The 24,276-nt window shown below is 39.8% G+C and overlaps 1 protein-coding gene across 1 annotated transcript in view; it reads right to left on the bottom strand.

The window, feature by feature from the left end:
- Positions 1 to 15,331: 15,331 nt before the first annotated feature.
- Positions 15,332 to 24,276, bottom strand: part of MBOAT1 (membrane bound O-acyltransferase domain containing 1) — a 112,768-nt gene continuing 103,823 nt past the window's right edge. Inside the window, exon 13 of the mRNA XM_060164269.1 lies at positions 15,332 to 16,720. Within this exon, the coding sequence (XP_060020252.1) occupies positions 16,594 to 16,720 (127 nt within the window). The 3' untranslated portion in view covers positions 15,332 to 16,593. The remainder of the gene's footprint in view (positions 16,721 to 24,276) is intronic.

The raw sequence follows: 24,276 nt of genomic DNA, 5'->3' as shown, positions 1-24,276 counted from the left end.
CTGGAAGGAATATTTTTAACAAAGCAACAACCAGTGTCCAACCATTAGGGGGGTGTTTTCCAAAACTATGACACATTCATCCGCAGAGTACGACGCAGCCATTAAAAACAACTTTTAGGAAGTTTCTGCAATAACATGGAGAAATGTTCATGATATTTCTGAAAAGCCGGATCTGGGGGACAGAATTTCTCTGAACGGCTGTATACAAAGAAGATAACAGTGGCTGCCTCTAGGGAAGAAACAGGAGCACTGAGGACAGACCTAGGAAGGAGAATTATTTTTCTCTGTATATTTTTTCACAATGATCAGACTGGCACAAAACGACGGTCTGGTAATACCGAGCCTGATGTGACTGTGGACCAAGAACTGTCATACCCTGCAGGGCTATGGGAAAATTCCTATAACTGGTTGGAGAACAATAACACACAGACAGGCAATAATCCATTTCCTAGGATTCCTGCAATTCCATTTCCCTGTATCTACCTAATCAGCCATGTGTGCACGGAGAAATACAAAAGGATGTGCACTCCAGCTTGGTTTATTACCATGGAAACACTGAGGATGGCCTGAAGGTCTGGATGGGCTGAACCGTGTCCTCCCTAAATTCTTATATAAAGTTCTAACTCCAGTACCCCAGAATGTGACTGACTGTATTTGGAAACAGGGACTTGAAAGAGGTAATTAAGTTAAAATGTAGTTATTGTGGGTAGGCTCTAATCCAATGATTGTCATCCTTGTAAGAGGAGATTAGAACACAGACACGCACCAGAGAAGCCCATATGAAGATCGAGGGAGAAGACGGCCATCTGCCAGGGAGGGAGAGAGGCTTCAGAAGACACCAACACTGCCAACACCTCGATCTCGAACTTCTGGCCTCCAGGCTGTGAGATAATAACTTTCTGTTGTTGAAGCCACCTAGTCTGTGGGCCTTTGTGATGGCAGCCCAAGCAGCTGAAGACAAAGTCCATTAGCAAGGGATGGATAAATGAAGCCTTGGTTATGCAGACAACAGAACCTTACAATTACTCCAAGTTGTAAAAGATGATCTCAGCAACACGGAGTCCAGTGAGTGGACACCCCCCCAGGGACTGGGTTCCAGCAACACCGATCTTACCGCACCTGAACCCCAGTGGCCAGAAGAGCTTGGTCCAGCACCCCATGCAAGGGGAAACTTGGATGTGCAAGGACAAGGGACCGTGGAGCCTTTGGTCATGATTAGGGCTGTTTGTAGGGCTGGTCTCTAAACACAGGGGCCAGGGCTGCAACTCCAACCTGCCTCCCCAAGCTGCCCCCTCACCCCAGGGAAACAATACTGCCAGAGGGAGTAGAATCTATTCCTTCCCTCATTTGTTCAACTAACAGTTGGCTCCAGTCCCCATGTGAGTCAGTACCTTGATAGGTATGAAGGTATAAAGATAAACACAACTCGTAGTGGTCAGGCAGCTGGCAGTCTGGTTGGGGAGAGACAAATGAAACCACATCACTTGGGACACAAGGTGGTGCTGGGCATCTCGGAGCAGAATCCAGAGGCCAGTGGAGGAAGCTGGCGCAGTGAAAGCAGCATCTTGTATGCTCTGTTTGCTCTGCTAGAAAGGCGTGTCTCTCCTGCTTTGGGAAGGGCCCGCTCAGAAAAGGCAGGTCTTCAGGCAGTGACAATAAAAGGTACAAAGGCACGGAGTCACCAATGCCCCAGGCTGCCAGGACGGGGCTCTAAGTGGGGCAGAAACCAGGCTGGTTCGGGTCAGAAGGGAAGGGGTGGGTTTTCTGCTGTTGACAGCAGGAGACGACAGAAGGTTTTATGAAGAGGACGCAGGCCTGATGGGCCGTCCAGGAAGGTTCTCTGGCAGCAGCTTGGAGAAGGACGGGACGGAGAAAGGGGCTGGTGACCAGGCAGGAAACTTGTCCCAGCTTCTGAGGCTTTTCTGCGCCAGTGAACACAGAGAGGGTTGCACCCCGGGACTGCAGCTGGAAATGCTGAAACGTTGTTTTGCCTGTGAAACACAAGACAATGGACAGAAAGAAGGCCCGGAATGAATGGACGATTGTTGCTGGTAACTGCTTAGACCGTGCATATTTGTATGTCAAAAGTGCTTATTCCGGATGAATCTGTTTGGAGAACAAAAGAGGCCACTTGGTCCTTAGGGCTATGTGGATCCAGAAAGGCAGAGAAAAAGGCGCCGTACAGTCCAGAAAAGTGCTCCCCACCTGCCTCCGCTGGCTGGATCACCCGTTCTGGAAACACCATGAGGCGGCCTAGCAGCTGACGTTATGCCACGACACGTGGGGGCCAACTGGTCCCCAGGGCGTGCAGATGTCCAGGTCCGAGGAAGCACACCCAGGGCTCACCTGCACTACCGCAGGCCTTACAGGGGCGTGCTCGTCCGAAGGCTTCTCGTAGAAAACTTCAGGGGGCTCCTCTTAGCCCCATCTCTCCCGTGAAGTTCAGGCCGCTGGGTGTCCGCCAGAAGCATACGTACCTGTGGGATGTACAGACTCTGCTGGAACGAGAGAATTAGCTTCCACCCTCAGCTCTGCTACAGAAGAGCGATGTGGTGCCTTGGCAAGTCATGAAACTCCCTGGGAGTTACCTCAGATGTAATAATCATAATACCAAGCCAGGAGCTCCCAACCAGGAGTGAGATAGAGTACTGCTTCCTGGGCATAACTAACTAAACCAGAATATCTGGGGCGCGGGACCCTGGACTCTGTAACCAAGTATACGTCTAGTCCCTGAATATCCGCCAAGCCTCTCGCTTTCTAAGACACTTGAATGTCTAAGTACAGGGATGAGAGGAAGCATAGCGCCCTCCACCCTGTGGCCAATATTCTGATCAGTCATTTGGGGGATTCCATAGGAGGCTTGGATCACTCCTGGGCTTATCTCGCTCCAATCTCTAGTGGCGACTGCATTTTTCTCTCTTAGTCTGTCCTCTTCTCTCCCCCCAGTGCCAGCCCAAACTGGAGCCAAGGTCCATCCCCACCTTCTTTAAGATGGAAGGTATCTCTAGCTATGGCAGTAAGAGGAAACTTCCAGAACAGCCCAGCAATTCTACCCCTTCCTATTCTTAAAAGTCACCCTGACCTCTGGGAATTCCCTTCTCAGGTCCCCAAGCTCTGCAGCCTCATTCTTCTCCCAAGTAGGTACGGCGAATTCCCCCGAAGTTCTGTCCATTTTTCCGGCAAAGCAGTTTGCTCCCACAAAATACATCAGGTCCCAAACGTCTAGGCCAACCTGTGCATATTTCAAATTGGCCTGAGCATCATGTTAAACAAAAGGTCTTATGGCAGCACAAGCACTGACTGAAGCTTCAACATGCCTTCTCTTGACCAGAGTCGAATGATTTGGTGTGGTTACACGCCACCAGTTTGCTCTTTCCCTCCTTCTCTTTCCCACAGAAGGTAAGAGCAGAGGAAGGTTTCCATTACCTTCCATGGATAGGATTTCTGCTCCTCCCCTTAGATGGCAGTCAGCGTTTTGTCCACAGCAAATCTATCCCTCCTGCCCCTACCCCCTGCCTATTTAACAAGCTCCCCAAGGGACAGGGTCAGCCCACCTGCATTTGGAAATCACTGGACCAGGTGACTTATAGAGTTACTTTCAGCTTTAAAATGCTTTGTTAAAGGGCTTCTGCCCCAAGAGGCAAGATGGACTTCAGAGTTAGCCGGACCAGGATCCAAGCCACAGCTCTAACAAGCTGGGTGACCTCGGGCAACTTACTTAGTCTCTGAGCCCTGGCTTCCACATTTGCAGAAAGAGGATATTAATAGCAAGTTCCCAGACTGTATTAAGTAATGTATGTGAAAGGAATTGCCAGTAACTGCTAGTTTTCTTCCTCTCAGCGTGTGGGAGGTAGCCTTACATAAATTTATCTATTTTTTTGCTCTTTTTAATTGAAGTATACTTGATTTATAATGTGTTAATTTCTGCTGTACAGCAAAGTGATTCATATATATGTATACACACACATATACATTCTTTTTTAATATTCTTTTCCATTATGGTTTATCATGGGATACTGAATATAGTCCTCTGTGACATACAGTAGGACCTTGTTGTTTATCCATTCTATATATAAAAGCTTACATCTGCTCACCCCAACCTCCCACTCCATCCCTCCCCCAACCCCCTCCCCCTGGCAACCACAAGTCTGTTCTCTATGTCTGTGAGTCTCTTTCTGTTTCATAGATAGGTTCATTTGTGTCATATTTTAGATTCCACATATAAGTGATATCATATGGTATTTGTCTCTTTCTGACTTCACTTAGCATGATAATCTCTAGTTGCATCCATGTTACTGCAAATGGCATTATTTCATTCTTTTTTATGGCTGAGTAGTATTCCACTGTATATATGTACCACATCTTCCTTATCCATTCATCTGTCAATGGACATTTAGGTTGTTTCCATGTCTTGGCTATTGTGCATAGTGCTGCTATGAATATAGGATGCATGTATCTTTTTGAATTAGAGTTTTGTCTGGATATATGCCCATAAGTAGGATTGCTGAATCATATGGTAATTCTATTTTTAGTTTTCTGAGGAACCTCCACACTGTTTTCCATAGTGACTCTACTAACTTACATTCCCACCAACAGGGTAGTAGGGTTCCCTTTTCTCCACATCCTCTCCAGCATTTGCTATTTGTAGAGTTCTTAATCATGGCCATTCTGACCAGTGTGAGGTGGTACCTCACTGTAGTTTTGATTTGCATTTCTCTAATAATTAGTGATGTTGAGCATCTTTTCAGTGCCTATTAGCCATTTGTATTTCTTCTTTGGAGAAATGTCTATTTAGATCTTCTGCCCATTTTTTGATTGGGTCGTTTGTTTTTTTGTTGTTGTTGAGTTGTATGGGCTGTTTGTATATTTTGGAAATTAAGCCCTTGTCAGTTACATCAACTGCAAATATTTTCTCCCATTCTGTAGGTTGTCTTTTTATTTTGTTTATGGTTTCCTTTGCTATGAAAAAGCTTGTAAGCTTAATCAGTCCCATTTGTTTATTTTTGTTTCTATTGCCTTTGGAGACTGACCTACGAAAACATTGGTATGATTTATGTCAGAGAATGTTTTGCCTATGATCTCTTCTAGGAGTTTTATGATATCATGTCTTATGTTTAAGTCTTTAAGCCATTTTGCGTTTATTTTTGTGTCTGGTGAAAGGGTGTGTTCTAACTTCACTGATTTACATGTGGCTGTCCAACTTTTCCAACACTGCTTGCTGAAGAGACTTTTTCCCATCATATAGGATTGCCTCATTTGTCAAAGAGTAACTGACCATAAGGGTATGGGTTTATTTCTGGACTCTCTATTCTGTTCCATTGATCCATATGTCTGTTTTTGTGCCAATACCATGCTGTTTTGATTACTGTAGCTTTGTAGTATTGTCTAAAGTCTGGGAGGGTTATGCCCCCTGCTTTATTCTTTCTCTTCAGGATTGCTTTGGTAATTCTGTGTCTTTTATAGTTCCACATAAATTTTAGGATTGTTTGTTCTAGTTCTGTGAAAAATGTCATGGGTAATTTGATAGGGATTGCATTAAATCTGTATATTGCTTTGGGTAGTATGGTCATTTTAACAATACTAATTCTTCCAATCCAAGAGCATGGGATTTCTTTCCATTTCTTTGAATCATCTTCAGTTTCCTTTATTGTTTTACAGTTTTCAGCATATAAGTCTTTCACCTCCTTTGTCAGGTTTATTTCTAAGTATTTTATTTTTTGGGGTGTGATTTTAAAAGGTATTGGGTTTTTTTTTTTTTTACATTTCCTTTCTGATATTTCATTGCTAGTGTAAAGAAATGCAACTGATTTCTGTATGTTAATCTTGTATCCTGCTTCCTTGCTGAATTTGTTTCAGTTCTAGTAGTTTTTGTGTGGAGTCTTTAGGGTTTTCTATATATAGTATCATGTCATCTGCATACAATGACAATTTTACCTCTTCCCTTCCAATTTGGATACATTTTCTTTCTTTTTCTGATTGCTGTGGCTAGGACTTCCAATACTATGTTGAATAAAAGAGGTTAGAGTGGGCATCTTTGTCTTGTTCCAGATTTTAGCGGGAAGACTTTCAGCTTTTCACCATGAGTATTATATTGGCTGTGGGTTTGTCATAAATAGCTCATGTTATGTTGAGATATGTTCCCTCTATACCCAGTTTGGTAAGAATTTCTATCATGGGTGTATGTTGAATTTTGTCAAATGCTTTTTCTGCAACTATTGAGATGATCATGTGGTTTTTGTCTTTTCTTTTGTCTGTGGTGTATCACGTTGATTGATTTGCATATGTTGAACCATCCTTGTGAACATGGGATGAATTCCACTTGGTTGTGACATATGACCTTTTTTATGTGTTATTGGATTCAGTTTGCTAATATTTTGCTGAGAATTTTTGCATCTATATTCATCAAAGATATTGGCATGTAATTTTCGTTTTTGGTGGTGTCTTTGTCTGGTTGTGGTATTAAGTTGATGGTGGTTTCATAGAATGTCTTTGGGAGTGTTCCCTCCTCTTCAGTTTTTTGGAAGAGTTTGAGAAGGATCAGTATAAGTTCTTCGTGTGTTTGGTATAATTCTTCTGTGAAGCCATCTGGTCCTCGACTTTGGTCTGTAGAGAGTTTTTAAATTACAGATTCTATTTCACTCCTAGTGATTGGTCTGTTCAAATTATCTATTTCTTCTTGATTCAATTTTGGTGAACTCTATGTTTCTAGAAACTTCTCCATTTCTTCTAGGTTGTTGAATATGTTGGAATATAATTGTTTATAGTATTCCCTTATGATTTTTTGTATTTCTGCAGTATCAGTTGTTATGTCTCCTTTTTCATTTCTTATTTTGTTTATTTGGGTTCTCTCCATCTCTTGGTGAGCCTGGCTAGAGGTTTGTCAATCTTGTTTACCCTTTCAAAGAACCAGCTCTTGGTTTTATTGATTTTTCTCTATTGCTTCTTAAATCTCTATTTTATTTACTTCCTCTCTAATCTTTATTACTTCCTTCCTTCTGCTGACTTTAGGTTTTGTTTGTTCTTCTTTTTCTAATTCTCTTAGGTGGTTAGTTAGGTTGTTTATTTGAGAATTTTGTTCTTTGAGGAAGGCCTGTATTGCTATGAACTTCCCTCGAAGAACCGCTTTTGCTGCATCCTATAGATTTTGTATGGTTGTGTTTTCATTGTCATTTGTCTCAAGGTATTTTTTAATTTCCTCTTTGATTTCATTGTTGACCATTGGTTTTTAGTAGCATGTTGTTTAGTCTCCATGTAATCATTTTTTTCTCATTTCATTTTCTGTGGTTGATTTCTAGTTTCATGCTGTTGTGGTCTGAAAAGATGCTTGAGATAATTTCTGTACTCATATTTGTTGAGGCTTGTTTTGTGCCCTAGTATGTGCTCAATCCTAGAGAATGTTCCATGTGCATTTGAAAAGAATGTGTATCCTGGTTTGGGGTTATTTTTTTTGGATGTAGTGTCCTGAAAATATCAAGTCTAACTGTTCTATTGTATCATTTAGGATCTCTATTGCTTTATTGAATTTCTGTCTAGAAGATCTGTCCATTGATCTGAGTGGGGTGTTAAAGTCTCCTACTGTTATGGTATTCCTATCAATTTCTCCCTTTATGTCTGTTAGTATTTGTTTTATATATTTGGGTGCTTCTATATTAGGTGTATATATGCTGTATATATATGAGAGTAAAATCCTTGTATTGATCCTTTTATCATTATGTACAGTAAGTCCCCTACATACAAATGAGTTCCATTCCAACAGCATGTTCATAAGTCCAATTTGTTCATAAGTCCAACGAAGTTAGCCTAGGTAACCAACTAACCCAGTTGGCTATATAGTACTGTACTGTAATAGGTGTATAATACTTTTCACACAAATAATACATAAAAAACAAACACAAAAAATAAAGAGAACATTTTTAATATTACAGTACAGTACCTTGAAAAGTACAGTAGTACCAGCTACATCACCACTGCTTTTACACTTGCTTCTGGACATCCTGGGCTTGCAATAAAGACACCGTACTACTGTACTCTATACAGTACTGTACAATAAAGTACACAAAGGCACAACCACTTGTAGAGGATGCACACATGTGACAATGTACACCAGACACGTGAACAAACTTATGAGATTGGACATGTGAACGCATGTTCGCATCTTTGAAATTTCATAACTTAGAGGTTTGTATGTAGGGGACTTACTATAGTGTCCTTTTTTATCTTTCTTTATATCCTTTGTTTTAAAGTCTATTTTGTCTGATATGAGTATTGCAGCCCCCGCTTTCTTGTCATTTCTGTTTGCATGAAATGTGTTTTTCCATCCCCTCACTTTCAATCTACGTGTGTCCTTTACCCTAAAGTGAGACTTGTATAGGCAGCATATTGTGGGCTCTTTTTTTTTTTTTTTTAATCCAATCTGCCACCCTGTGTCTTTAGATTGGAACATTTAGTCCATTGACATTTAAGGTAATTATTGATAGGTATGTATTTATTGCCATTTTAAACCTTATTTCCCATTGATGTTATGCTTCTTCTGTGTCCCTTTCTGTTCTTCCTTTTGTGGTTTGATGATTTCCTTTTGTATTATACTTATGTTCTCTTCTTTTTGTTTTTTGTGAATCTATTGTATGTTTTTGACTTGTGTTTACCCTGTTTTTCAAGTATTATTAACTGCTTCCTATATCTAGTTGCCTTAGACTGGTAGTCATATAGGCTCAAACACCTTCTAGGAAATGAAAAAAACCCTACATTTTCTCATTTTCTTACTCTCCTCCCCCACATTTTATGATTCTGATGTCCTCTTTTACATCTTCACGTTCATCCTTTTGCTGTTCACTGTGGTTATCTTCACTTTCACAGAAATTTTTTGATTTTTTTTTTGTTTTTTGATTTGTGTACTGGCTTATTTGGGTGATTTGCTTCCCAATTGTGATTTTCTCTTTCCTATAGATTCTTACTACTTTTCTATTTAGAGAATAGAAATATTTCTTTTAGGATTAGTATTGCTGTATTCTTTTAGTTTTTGCTTGTCTGAGAAATTCTTTCTCTCTTTCTATTCTAAATGATAGTCTTGCTGGGTAGAGTATCCTAGGTTGCAGATTTTTCCCTTTCAGGACTTTGAATATATCTTGCCACTCCATTTCTGGCTTGCAACATTTCTGTAGAGAAATCAGCTGATAGCCTTATAGGGGTTCCCTTGTAATTAACCCTTTGTTTTTCTCTTGCTGCCTTTAGAATCCTCTCTTTATCTTTAACTTTTGTCATTTTTATTATAATATGCCTTGGTGTAGGTCTGTTTTGGGTTTATCTTGTTTGGGAGTGTCCCTGTGTAGCTGTAATATTTTTGGTGTGAGGGCTGTTTTTAGTGTGGATGTGTGTGGCTGTCTCTGTGCTTCCTGTACCTGGATATGTTTCCTTGTCTAAGTTTGGGAAGTTTTCAGCCATAATTTCTTCAAATACATTTTCATTCCCCTTTCCTCCTTCTTCCCCTTCTGGAATCCCTATTATGCATAGATTAGCACATTCTATACTATCCCATAGGTCTCATATTGCTTTCATTTAAGAAATTTTTTATTTTATATTGGAGTATCATTGATTAACAATGGTGTGTTAGTTTCAGGTGTACAGCAAAATGATTCAGTTATACATATACAAGTATCTGTTATTTTTCAAATTCTTTTCTCATATAGGTTATTACAGAATATTGAATAGAGTTCCCTGTGCTATATGGTAGGTCCTTGTTGGTTATCTATTTTAAATATAACAGTGTGTCTGTGTCAATCCCAAACTCCCAATCTATCCCTCCACTTCCCCTCCCCCTCCCCCCAGTAATAATAAGTTTGTTCTCTAAATCTGTGAGTCTATCTTGTAAATAAGTTCATTTGTATCATTTTTTTTTCATTTTTTTTCATTTGGCCTTCTGTCTGCTGTCCTGATTGGGTACTTTCCATCATTCTATCTTCCAGGTCATTTACTCATTCTGCTATTCATTGCCTGTAGCTCAGCTTTGGTCTCAGCAAATGAGTTTCCTAATTTTTCTTGGTTCTTCTTTATAGTCTCTAGTTCCTTTTTACAGTACTCTGCATTTCTGTCAATAGCCTTTCTTAATTGCTTCAGTATCTTCATTATCTCCTTTATGAAATCAGTGTCTATTAGATTTAAGAGGTCTGTTTCACTGTTTGTTCTTTCAAGGGAATTCTCTTGGTCTTTTAACTGGAAGTGGTTCCTCTGCTTCTTCATTTTACTTATATTTCTCTTACTTTGGGGGTTTAGGAGAAACAATTATCTACTATGGTCTTAGAGGGTTATATATATGTGGGAGTGTCCCTGTGTAGCTTTAATATTTTTGGTGTGAGGGCTGTTTTCAGTGTGGATGTCTGTCGCCCCTTTCCTCGGTGTGTGCTGACCATTACGCCCTTGATAGGGACTGTGCAGATGAGGTGATTGGTGCTCTGTCCTGGGGTTTTCGGTGGCATCAGCAGCTCACGTGTACCCCCAGAGCACACGATGGAAATGGTGACAGTTCAAGACCTCTCCTGGAGTCCAGGAGTCCAGCGGCAGCGGCTTGCAACCATTCCTGTAGCCCGGGGGTGGGGGTGGGATGGCGGCTTGCGATTGTTCCTGGAGCTTGTAGTCTTATGTAAGTTTAGGGAGTTAGACAAAGCTCAGGTGGGCTGGGCCTTCTCTCAGCAAATGCCCTTCCTCTTGGGCCTCATCACATCATTCACTGAGCCTGGAACCTTCACTAAAGATCCTTCCAGGAGGGGACTAGCCACCCCACTATCTCTGGGCAACTGTGAAAGCACAGCCTGCTCCTTTGGGTGGCCACTGCATTAACTGGTACTGATTTGATGCAAAGGCAGCATCCAATTTCAGGATAAGGGCAGGCTTAACTTCACCCAGACAAGAGGCTGGTGAGTGGTGACGGTGCTGTGCTGGGTAGCCTTCAGGCACTGTGAGATGAGGTAGCTCCAAACTTACAGGAAAACAAGGATACAGCGACCAATCACGCTGTCATTCTGCATGCTGGGATTCCCCCAGGTATTCCTGCAGCACATGCTCTGGATCTTGTCTTTCTGGTCACATTGTGAGCTCTTCAAGGGCAGAGAATGGGTCTTCAGCATCTTTACCTGCAGTGGCTAACAGAATGCCAGACCCATTCCAGACCCAACAAAATTTGATAAATATGAAAATGCATTAATTAATGAATGGGCAGATCAGGGGGTTTCAGACTATGTAAACTGCCTGCCTGAGTGGCTATTTCACATAATGTGCTTTCAGAATTCCCTGAAGACACATGCCTTCATTTCAAAAACTAATTCTGAAAAGCAGAAAAGATGTTCCCCAGCACAAAACTGACTCCATCAAAACTGTCAAACCCAACAACGCATTAAACATGCTTCAGTTCCTCATTCATTCAGTGAACACTTACTGACTCTTCATTACATGTCAAGCACTATGCCAAGTGCTGGAGACAAGAAGAGATAAGATGTGGTCTCTCATGAGGCTGGGCATCGATCACTTCTTTTTAAACTTCCTGTTGTGGTTGTGATGTGCAGCCAGGGTGGAGAAGGGCTGGCCAGAAGGACCCTCTGCTCACCGCCCTCAGCCTGCAGAGTACAGAGGGCACACCCACCCCATTCTGGGACCACCCACCAACTCCTCTTTTTTCCTCCCGATTTATGCCTTTTTCTCTCTCAGCCTGTCAAAATTTCAGACTGAAGCACTTACTGATTTTTTGCAACTACTGAATAATGTTCCTCTTCTTTATGGTAACCTTAAAACTAAAATAGAAATGTTTTTAATTGAATGAAATATTCTTTAAAGTCTATAGTGCTTTATAATTTTCAAAAGTTTCATATACATGATTTCATATAATCCCATAATAACCCCTTTTTTCTCCTACCCCCGTGTTGCCCCTCCCTTCCCTCTCCCTACTGGTAACCACTAGTTTGTTCTCTGTATCTGTGAGTTTACTTCTTTTGTTTTATTCACTAGTTTGTTGTATTTTTTAGGTTCCACATATAAATGATGTCATACAGTATTTGTCTTTCTCTGTCTTATTTCACTGAGCATACATAATGCCCTCTAAGTCACTCCATGTTGCTGCAAATGGAAAAATTTCATTCTTTTTTGTGGCTGAGTAGTATTCCAGTGTGTGTGTGTACATATATATGTATATATGTTTGTGTGTGTATCTTCTTTACCCATTCATCTGTTGATGGACATTTAGGTTGCTTCCATACATTGGCAATTGTAAATAATGCTGCTGTGAACACTGGGGTGCTTGTTTCTTTTTGAATTAGTGTTTTGGGGTTTTTTGGATATATATCCAAGAGTGGAATTGTTGGGTCATATGGTAGTTCTACTTTTAGTTTTTTGAGAAACTTTCATACTGTTTTCCACAGTGACTGTACCAAATCTCACTCCTACCAACAGTGTACAAGGGCTCCCTTTTCTTCACCTTCTTGCCAACATTTGTTACTTGTGTTCTTTTTTTAAATTAATTTTTACTGGAGTATAGTCGCTTTACAATGTTGTTGGTTTCTGCTGTGCAGCAAAATGAATCAGTTATATGTATCCATACATCTACTCATTTTTAGATTTCCTTCCCATTTAGGTCACCACAGAGCACTGAGGTCACCACAGAGCACTGAGTAGAGTTCCCTGTGCTATACAGTAGGTTCTCATTAGTTATCTCTTTTATACATAGTAGTGTATATATGTCAATCCCAATCTCCTAACTCATCCAACCCTCTCCTTCCCCCCTTGATAACTGTAAGTGTGTTCTCTCCATCTGTGACTCTATTTCTCCTTTACAAATAAGCTCATCTGTACCATTTTTCTAGATTCCACATACTTGTTTTTCTCTTTCTGACTTACTTCACTCTCTATGACAATCTCTAGGTCCATCCACGTCTCTGCAAATGGCACTATTTTGTTCCTTTTATGGCTGAGTAATATTCCATTGGACATATGTACCACATCTTCTTTATTCCTCTGTCAATGGACATTTAGGTTGCTTCCATGTCCTGACTATTGTAAATAGTGCTGTAGTGAACATCAGGGTGCATGCATCCTTTAGAATTCTGGTTTTCTCCAGATATATGCCTAGGAGTGGAATTGCTGGGTCATGTGATAGCTCTAGTTTTAGTTTTTTAAGAACCTCCATACCGTTCTCCATAATAGCTGTACCAATTTATATTCCCACCAAAAGTGTAGGAGGGTTCCCTTTTCTCCATACCCTCTCCAGCATTTACTGTTTGTAGACTTTTTGATGATGGCCAACCTGACCAGTATGAGGTGATACCTCATTGTAGTTTTGATTTGCATTTCTCTAATAATTAGTGATGTTGAGGAGCTTTTCATGTGTTTGTTGGCAATCTGTATGTCTTCTTTGGAGAAATGTCTATTTAGGTCTTCTGCCCATATTTTGATTGGGTTGTTTGTTTTTTTTTGATTGAGCTGCATGAGCTGTTTGTATATTTTGGAAACTATTCCCTTGTCAGTTGCTTCGTTTGCAAATATTTTCTCGCATTCTGAGGGTTGTCTTTTTGTTTTGTTTACGGTTTCCTTTGTTGTGCAAAAGCTTTTAATTAGGTCCTGTTTATTTATTTTTGTTTTTATTTTCATTACTGTAGGCAGTGGGTTGAAAAAGATCTTACTGTGATTTATGTCAAAGAGTGTTCTTCCTATATTTTCCTCTAAGTGTTTTATAGTATCCAGCCTTACATTTAGGTCTTTAATCCATTTTGAGTTTATTTTCATGTATGGTGGTAGGGAATGTTCTAATTTCATTCTTTTACATGTAGTTGTCCAGTTTTCCCAGCACCACTTATTGAAGAGATGATCTTTTCTCCATTGTATATTCTCACCGACTTTGTCATAGATTAGGTGACCATAGGCGCATGGGTTTATCTCTGGGCTTTCTATCCTTGTGTTCTTTTTGATGATAGCCATTCTGACTGGTGTGAGGTGAGATCTCATTGTCGTTTTGATTCACATTACCATGATGATTAGTGATGTTGAACTAGAATAGAATATTTTAAATCTGGCCTTTTTAAAAACAAAACCTAAAAAGTGTTACTTTTAAACTGCAAGCTCATTGACCCAAAACATATTTATTAAATGCATATTATGTTTAGGACAACTAGGAACTCTAAGGCAATAGGAACAGTCCCAATCTTCTGTTTAAACTTTTGTCCTAAATTGAAATTTTTTCTATGGTTAAATGTTCTCAGGAGAAAAAAGGTACTAATTGCTCTTGGAGTTGTTGTCCTTTTAGTACTGAATAAGGCCTCATAATATGAAAAGGGTGTCCCAGGACCTAGCACTGTCTGAAATAGAGAATCTATAAGCCCAGGTTCCACAGGCTTGACTTCCATTCCATAATGAGTAATTGATTCTGAGTGGTCTCTTAAGGGACCAGTGGTCCTTGCTTGCCCAGGACTGAGAGGTTGGCAGAGTCTCTGCAAAGCAGGACTGCTGGTCTCCCTAATGATCACCTCTCCTCTCGCCACCGAAGTTCTTCTCTCAGAAATGAAGATACTAAATACAGAGAACCCCAGACATAAATCATATTGCAAGTTCAAAGATTTCATTGTAAGATGGATTATTCCACACACTCCATGCTAATGGTGATGCAGACCATTTTTGCTGGTGTGCAAGATGGGTATTTTTCTTGGTCTTGCACCTCAAAATATTCCTGTTGGAGATAGACCCCGACAGATTTTAGGCACCTACATTCTCTTCCCTCTATCCGCTATCTAATATTCCTCCTGGGACAGCAAAGTAGGGTTGCCACAAGGTTCCCTGGTTAACCTGGGGTAAGCCTCCCATGCTGGCACAAAAGTGCCACTTCTTAATTTCCATTGTCTCGCATTAGGACTAGAGCTCAGGTTCTGAGCAGCATCAGGACCACACAGACTATTTAAGGGACAAGCACATCATTTCACATTTCACTGTCCAAAGAGACGCACCAGCAGGATACCTCATGGAAAGAGCCACGGCCACTGGCTCTCTTGGGACCGTCTTGGGTTCAAATCTCAATCAAGCACTAAGTCTGTGACTCTGGGGCAGTTAGCAGCCATCTTTCTGATTCTGTTTCCTCATCTCTAAAAGGAGGTTAATCTTACCTGCACTGTTAGGAACGAAGATCAGAAATCAAACCAAAAACATCCAAGCACCTGACATGTACAAATTGAACGTGTGATGCTCAAATTTTAAGCAAGTAAGACCTTGTACACATTTGTTAAAACACACACACACTTCAGAACGGCAAGTCTGACACAAACAAAAAGCACTTCTTTTTGGGAATATTTCCTTTATGTAGAAATGCAGTATTGATTTAGTAAGAAACTCATTTTTAACCATCTGATTTGAACAAATTCTCTCCTCCCAAAGTATTTGATTGAGGGTACAACATTGTAGCATATATTTTATTATTACCATTATTATTTTCCACATTTAATACCACGTTTCCTTCTCCCACATAGAATATCACCCAATAGAAGTTTCCCAAAGGAGCCACAGCACATTCATTACAAAGATAGAAAGGAAAACCGTTTTTCAATCTCTGCTTTCTAATAGGATGATTCAACTAAAACAATATTGGATTTAATCAGCTATGAAGCTGAAAAAAAATGGAGACCAGCCCGAGTGAACATCATGGGCTGTGATCATGAACATCTCTGAGAAGTGAGGGGAGAAAAGAGAAATATCTGCCTCTTCTTCCCAAACTTCAATATAACTTTAAATTACTTTAAAACATATTTATAAAAAGACATCCCTCTGCCTTAATGGTGTGAAATCTGGGTGTCTTCTCAGGGCCATGCCTGGGCCAGCAGATGGCACATATGCAATGGAAAACAGTAGCCCCTCTGAGACTTCTGGTATGTGGACAGGAGACTTTCTGATTTCCAATCTTGGCTCATTTCAGAAGAAAGAAGGGTTACATCCCTGGCGGGGGGCGGGGGTGGCGGGGGAAACGCAGCCACCTTCAGGGCACGTGCCTGACCTCCAGTCCATTGAAGTGTCCATTCACAGTCCTCCAGGCTCATTGAATTTTCAGTATTCTGCAAACCTCCCTCCACACGGTCCCTCCCCGGCAGTCTTCTGAGTGTAGTTAATGTGTTTGAGAACAGTAATGTCACAAGTCAAGGGACTGGGGGCTTCCCAAGGAACAACCGTCTTGCATATGTTCTGGAAGACAAGTCATCTCAGCTTTACCTTCTAACTTCTGGAGCAGACGCCCGGGTTCCCAACGTCCAGATTTCAGTGGTTGGAGATCATGCCAGAAAAGTGAAGACCCAGCTAGCCCAGAATGGACTGTCTCTGCAGTTCTAGCACATTCTCCACACACCTCCATACTACTCAAATGTCCTAGAAAGTATTAAATCAACTGGACATGGCTGATTCAATGGTACAAAAAAAAGCTTTATAAAAATACTCCCTGCACTTAAAAAATCAAAACAAAATAGATGCATGTAAACATCACCTCTAAGTCACTGGAGAACCCTGGAGTCTTTTTATCTCCTCTGTCCAGTGATTTGCAGTCTTATGTGTTCAGCTTTTGTTTGTTTCTTTTCTTTGGAGGTATCAATCTATTTTTTTCTTATTAACAGAGTTCAGAGTCTGAGGCCGCCTTTGATTATGAGCTTGTGGTTTGATTGGCAGGAACAGTATGATCAGGAGACTGATAATGTGTAAGTAAAAGTACATGGACCTAGGAAAAAACACACAAATTATATTTCAAACAAGGGTGTATGTGGGAAATGTCACATGAGGCAATTACATCACCTTTTGGCACTGGCGGACCTGACTGCACTCAGGCTCGCCTTGATCCACTCCACAGATAACTCCCTTTGGTGGGTGAGTGGGCCAGGGATGGACCAAAACCACAAAGCTGGGCAGAGCAAACCAACCAGCCCATCTGCAGACAGACGTATGGCAATGTCCCACTGACGTAATAAGCAGATGGAGAGAATTAACCCTGACAGCTAGAAACCCACCATATTAAAAGTCTAAGGATGCATGGAATGAAATTGAAGCCCTACCCTATGTTCCCCAAACACAAATGCAACTGACCCTTTGGCCAATGTGCTCCACTAAGTGTCAGGGGTTCCTGTATATATTATGAGCCTGAGGAATCCAGATTTCAAAAGCCTACTCCATACCTCGATTTTCATCCAAACTAAAACAAGTTTTGCTTTCGAGGTTTGTGGACTTATTGCATAAGTGTGATAGTGGACACAGGGTAGATGCTCAGTAAATACTGTACACATCAATGAATGCAAGTAATTAGAAAGCAGCTGTTATAAAATTGTTCTATATCCATTTGGGAAAACTGAACTTACACTTTCTCCAATGCTTTTTCAAGGGCAAAGGAAAATAATGTTAAGGGGCAGGGGACCCACAATTGATTTACATATAATTCCCCAGCTTTTGTGATCATAATGTCAGGTCTATATAGAATAGTTAAAAGCTTCAGCAGAAGCAAACATATCTTCATTTCTTCTTTCAATAAGCATTTGCTGCCTAGGATGTACAAAGCATTGAACTGGGATCTACAAAAAGGCAAAGACCCCACCCCTCCTTTTGGGAATGGAAAAGAAGAGACATAGACACAATGGTAGTAATTAGCAGAGGGGTGAAGAGCCACAGGTAAGTGACCATCTGATTTACTATTTAAACCAGGACATTAATGAGGGTGAATAACAGCTCTACAGAGAAACACACTGGTTCAGCAAGTGTAAGCTGGGATTCTCACAGGCACACCCCAGGCAGAGGGAACTCCAGCTTTCAGAGTCTGCTCTCGTAAAATGTACTTTGTTCTTGCATTTTGCCTTAATCTTTTACATGTGGCCAAATCTACACTGGAGCAATTTTGTTAGATTAAAGCCAAATATTCTGGAAGTCAAGGGAGAAAAACTTCAACTTCCCAGGGAGGTTTAGTAACCTATTCTGACACTCCATACCTCTCTCAAATTTTAAGCAATACTTCCATCTTTTTGTTATGGAAAAACTAAGCTAACATTTATAGAGCATGCTAGGACTAAACTAGGTACTCCAGATACACAGATGAATAAAGCATAGTTCTACTCTCAAGGAGTTTGCTATCTACAAAAATTCCTACACAAATTCTAACATTCTTATACATTGAATTTAATAAAGTGCTATCTAGTTAAAGACAACATATGAGATTTTGCTTTTGAAAATGATTTCATAGAAAGGTTCTGCTCTGGCTAAATGTTTGTGTCCTCCCCCAAATTCATACGTCGAAGCCCTGACTTCCAATCTGATGGTATTTGGAGAAGTAGACTTTGGGTGGTAACTTGGTTTAGATGAGGCAATGATGGTGGGCCCCCCATGACAGCATTAGTACCCTTATTAGAAAATAAAGGCAAATCAGAGCGTGAGCCATCTTTCTCTGTGTCCCTCTCACTGTCCCTCACCCCATCTCTTTTGCTGTCCTTGTCTCCCTCGGTCTCTCTCTCTGCTATGTGAGGACACAGTGAGAAGGTAGCCTTCTGCAAGCCAGAAAGAGAGCTTTCATCGGAAACCAAATCTGCTGGCATCTTGATCTTGGACTTCCCAGCCTCCAAGATTGTGAGACAAATGTCTGCTGTTTAAGTCACCCAGTCTATACTATTTAGTCATAGCAGCCTGAGCTAAGACAACTTCGTTCTTTTTTTAAAAAATTTATTGGATTATAGTTGCTTTACAATGTTGTGTTAGTTTCAGGTGTACAGCAAAGGGATTCAGTTTTATATATATATATATATATATATATATACACACACACACACACACACATTTTTATTCTTTTCTCATATAGGTTATCACAGAATATTGAGTAGAGTTCCCTGTGCTATACAGGAGGTCCTTGTTGGTTATCAATTGATATCTTATAATATAGTAGTGTTTGTATGTTAATCCCAAGCTCCTGATTTATCCCCCCAACCTACATTTCCCCTTTGGTAAATATGTTTGTTTCTGATATCTGTAAGTCTTTCTGTTTTGTAAATAAATTCATTTGTATCATTTTTTAAAATTAGATTCTAGATATGGGTGATATCATATGATATTTGTCTTTCTCTGTCTGACTTCACTTAGTATGACATCTCTAGGTCCATCCATGTTGCTGCAAATAGCATTATTTCATTCTTTTTTATGGCTGAGTAGTATTCACTGTATATATGTACTACATCTTCTTTATCCATTCCTCTGTAAAGGGACATTTTATGTGGCTTCCATGTCTTGGCTATTTTAAATAGTGCTGCAATGAACATTGGGGTGCATGTTCCTTTTCAAATTATGGTTTTCTCCGGATATGTGCCCAGGAGTGGGATTTCTATTTTTAGTTTTTTAAGGAATCTCCAGACTGTTCTCCATAGTGGTTGTACCAATTTACATTCCTACCAACAGTGTAGGAGGGTTCCTTTTTCTCCATACCCTCTCCAGCATTGTGTTTATAGACTTTGATGATGGACATTCTGACTGGTGTGAGGTGATTCCACATTGTAGTTTTGATTTGCAGTTCTCTAATAATTAGTGATGTTGAGCATCTTTTCATATACGTTTTGGCCATCTGTATTGCTTCTTTGGAGAAATGTCTATTTAAGTCTTCTGCCCATTTTTTGATTGGGTTGTTCGTTTTATGGTTTTTTTTTTGACATAGAGCTGCATGAGCTGTTTGCATATTCTGGAGATTAATCCCTTGTCAGCTGCTTCATTTGCAAATATTATCTTCCATTCTATGGGTTGTCTTTTTGTTTTATGGTTCTTTTTGCTGTACAGAAGCTTTTAAATTTAATTAGGTCCCATTTGTTTATTTTTGTTTTTATTAGGAGGTGGGTCCAAAAAGATATTGCTGCAATTTATGTCAGAGTGTTGTGCCTATGTTTTCTTCTAAGAATTTTATAGGTCTTTGATGCATTTTGAGTTTCTCTTTGCATATGGTGTTAGAGAATGTTCTGATTTCATTCTTTTACATGTAGCTGTCCCATTTTCCCAGCACCACTTACTGAAAAGACTGTCTTTTCTCCATTGTATATTCTTGCTTCCTTTGTCGTAGATTAATTAACCATAGGTCCGTGGGTTTATTTCTGGGCTTTCTATCCTGTTCCATTGATCTATATGTCTTTTTTTGTGCCAGTACCATACTGTTTTGATTACTGTAGCTTTGTAAGTATAGTCTGAAGTCAGGGAATCTGATTCCTCCTGCTCCGTTTTTCTTTCTCAGGATTGCTTTGGCTGTTTGGGGTCTTTTGTGTCTCCATATGAATTTTAAAGGTTTTTGTTCTAGTTCTGTGAAAAATGTCATTGGTAATTTGGTAGGGATTGCATTGAATCTGTAGATTGTCTTGGGTAGTATAGGCATTTTGACAATATTGATTTTTCCAATTCCAATAACATGGTATATATCTTTCCATCTGTTTGTGTCATCTTTGATTTCTTTCATCACTGTCATAGTTTTCTGAGTACAGGTCTTTTGTCTCCTTAGGTAGATTTATTCCTATGTAGTTTGTTCTTTTTGATGCAATGATAAATGGGATTGTCTCAATTTCTTTTTCTAGTCTTTTGTTGTTAGTGTATAGGAATGCAAGAGATTTCTGTGTATTAATTTTGTATCCTGCAACTTTACTGAATTCATTGATGAGCTCTAGTAGTTTTCTGGTAGCATCTTTATGACTTTCTATGTATAGTATCATGTCATCTGCCAACAGTGACAGTTTTACTTCTTCTTTTCCAATTTGGGTTCCTTTTATTTCTTCTTTTCTCTGATTGACATGACTAGGGCTTCCAAAACTATGTTGAATAAAGGTGGCAACAATGGACATCCTAGCCTTGTTGCTGATCTTAGTGGGAATGCTTTCAGCTTTTAACCATTGAGAATGATGTTAGCTGTAGGTTTGTCATATATGGCCTTTATTATGTTGAGGTAAGTTTCCTCTATTCCCACTTTCTGGAGAGTTTATATCATAAATGGGTGTTGAATTTTGTCCAAAGCTTTTTCTGCATCTATTGAGATGATCATATGGTTTTTATTCTTCAGTTTGTTAATGTGGTGTGTCACACTGATTGATTTGTGGATATTGAAAAATCCCTCCATCCCTGGGATAAATCCCACTTGATCATGGTGTATGATCCTTTGAATGTGTTGTTAGATTCAGTTTGCTAGTATTTTGTTGAAGATCAGTGATATTGGCCTGTAATTGTGTGTGTGTGTGATGACTTTGTCTGGTTTTGTTATCAGAATGATGGTGACCTCATAGACTGAGCTTGGGAGTGTTCCTTCCTCTGCAATTTTTTGGAAGGGTTTCAGAAGGATATGTGTTTAACTATTCTCTAAATGTTTGATAGCATTTACCTGTGAAGCCATCTGGTCCTGGAATTTTGTTTGTTGGAAGTTTTTAATTGCTGTTTCAGTTACAGTACTTGTGATTGGTCTATTCATATTTTCTATTTCTTCCTGGTTCAGTCTTGGAAGGTTGTACCTTTGTAAGAATTTGTCCACTTTATTGGCATATAGTTATCTGTAGTAGTCTCTTATCTTTTGTATTTCTGTGCTGTCAGTTTAACTTCTCCTTTTTCATTTCTAACTTTATTGATTTCTAGAGTCCTCTTCCTTTTTTTCTTGATGAGTCTGGATAAAGGTTTATCAATTTTGTTTATCTTCTCAAAGAACCTGCTTTTAGTTGCACTGATCTTTGCTAATGTTTTCGTCTCTATTTATTTCTGCTCTGATCTTTATGATTTCTTTCCTTCTGCTAACTTTGGGTTTTCTCTGTTCTTTCTCTAGTTGCTTTAGGTGTAAGGTTAGGTTGTTTGAGATTTTTCTTGTTTCCTAAGGTAAGACTGTATTGCTATAAACTTCCCTCCTATAACTGCTTTTGCTGTGTCCCATAGGTTTTGGGTCATTGTGTTTTCATTGTCGTTTGTCTCAAGGTATTTTTTGATTTCCTCTTTGATTTCTTCAGTGATCCATTGGTTGTTTAGTAACATATTGTTTAGCCTCCACATGTTTGTTTCTTACAGTTTTTTTCCTGTAATCGATTTCTAATTTAAAGTGTTGTGGTTGGAAAAGATGCTTGATATGATTTCAATTTTCTTAAAATTACCAAGGTGTGACTTGTGACCCAAGATGTGATCTATCCTGGAGAATGTTCCATCTGCACTTCAGAAGAAAGTGTATTCTGCTGCTTTTGGATGTAATGGTCTACAAATATCAATTAAGTCCATCTTTTCTAATGTGTCATTTAAGGCCTGTGTTTCCTTATTGATTTTCTCTCCGGATGATCTGTCCATTGATGAAAGTGGGGTGTTAAAGTCCCCCCCATTATTGTGTTACTGTCGATTTCTCCTTTTATGGCTGTTAACATTTGCCTTATATATTGAGGTGCTCCTATGTTGGGTGCATACGTATTTACAATTGTCATACCTTCTTCTTGGCTTGATCCCTTGATCATTTTGTAGTGTTCTTCTTTGTCTCCTGTAACATTCTTTATTTTAAAGTTTATTTTGTCTGACATGAGTATTGCTACTCCAGCTTTCTTTTGATTTGCATTTGCGTGGAATACCTTTTTCCATCCCCTCACTTTCAGTCTGTATGTGTCTCTAGGTCTGAAGTGGGTCTCTTGTAGACAGCATATATATGGATCTTGTTTTTGTATCCATTCAGCCAGTCTATGTCTTTTGGTAGGAGCATTTAATCCATTTACATTTAAGGTAATTATCAATATTAATGTTCTTATGGCCATTTTGTTGTTTTAGATTTGTTTTTGAAGGTCTTTTTTTCTCCCCTTCCTCTTTTGTTCTCTCTCTTGTGATTTGATGTCTATCTTTATTGTTGTGTTTGGACTGCTTTTTCTTTTTTTGTGTATCTGTTGTAGATTTTTGGCTTATGGTTCCCATGAGGTTTTGATATAGCAGTCTATATATGTACAAGATAGTTTTAAGTTGCTGGTCACTTAATTTCCAATGCATTTCCAATATCCTGCATTTGTGCTCTCCTCACAATTGCTGGTTTTGATATCATATTTGTGTGCAGATGACTTCCTACCTTTACTGATGAGCTTTCCCATTCTTAATTTTCTTGATTCTAGTTGTGGCCTTTTCTTTTCTGCCTAGAGAAGTTCCTGTAGGATTTGTTATAAAGCTGGTTTGGTGGTGCTGAATTCTCTTAGCTTTTGCTTGTCTGTAAAACTTTTTCTCTGTTGAATCTGAATGAGAGCCTTGCTGGGTAGGGTATTCTTGGGTGTAGGTTTTTCCCTTTCATCACTTTACATAATATACCACTCCTTTCTGGCCTGCAGAGTTTCTGAGTTTCAGCTCATAACCCTAAGGGGATACCCTTGTATGCTATTTGTTACTTGTCCCTTGGTGCTTTTAATATTTTTTGTCTTTAGTCTCAGTGTGTTCCTCCTTGGGTTTATCTTGTATGGGACTCTCTGCATTTCCTGGACTTGATTGTTTCCTCTCTCATGTTAGGGAAGTTTTCAGCTATAATCTCTCCAAATATTTTCTCAGGCCCTTTATCTCTCTCTTCTCCTTCTGGGACCCCTATGATGTGAATGTTTGTGCATTTAATGTTGTCCCAGAGGTCTCTGAGACTGTCCTCACTTCTTTTCATTCTTTATTCTGTTTCACGGCAGTGATTTCTACCATTCTGTATTTCAGCTTACTTATTTGTTCTTCTGCTTCAGTTATTCTGCTCTCGATCCCTTCTACTTTATTTTTCATTCCAGTTATTGTATTGTTCATTTCTATTCGTTTGTTCTTTAAATCTTCTCTTTGTTAAACATCTCTTGTAACTTCTTCATCTGTGCCTCCATTCTTTTTCTGAGATCTTGATCATCTCTACTATCATTACTCTAAATTCTTTTTCAGGTAGGTTGCCTATGTCCACTTCATTTAGCTGTTCTTGTCGGTTTTTATCTTGTTCCTTCGTCTGGAACATATTTCTCTGCTGTCCCATTTTGTCTAACTTTCTGTGTTTGTGGTCTTCTTTCTGCTGGCTGGAGGATCATAGCTCCTCTTGCTTCTGGTGTCTGCCCTCTGGTGGGTGAGGCTGGTCTTGAGGTTTGTGCAGGCTTCCTGGTGGGAGGGACTGGTGCCTGCCCACTTGTAGGTGGAGCTGGGTCTTATCCCTCTGGTGGTCAGGGCCATGTCAAGGGGTGTGTTTAGAGGTGGCTGTGAGCTCAGTATGGCTTTATGCACTCTGCTGATGGGTGGGGCTGTGTTCCTACCCTACTGGTTGTTTGGCCTGAGGCATCCAAG

The sequence above is a fragment of the Lagenorhynchus albirostris genome, chromosome 10 (genome assembly GCF_949774975.1).
Source record: "Lagenorhynchus albirostris chromosome 10, mLagAlb1.1, whole genome shotgun sequence".
NCBI lineage: Eukaryota > Metazoa > Chordata > Mammalia > Artiodactyla > Delphinidae > Lagenorhynchus > Lagenorhynchus albirostris.
This window is presented reverse-complemented; position numbering and strand designations above follow the sequence as displayed.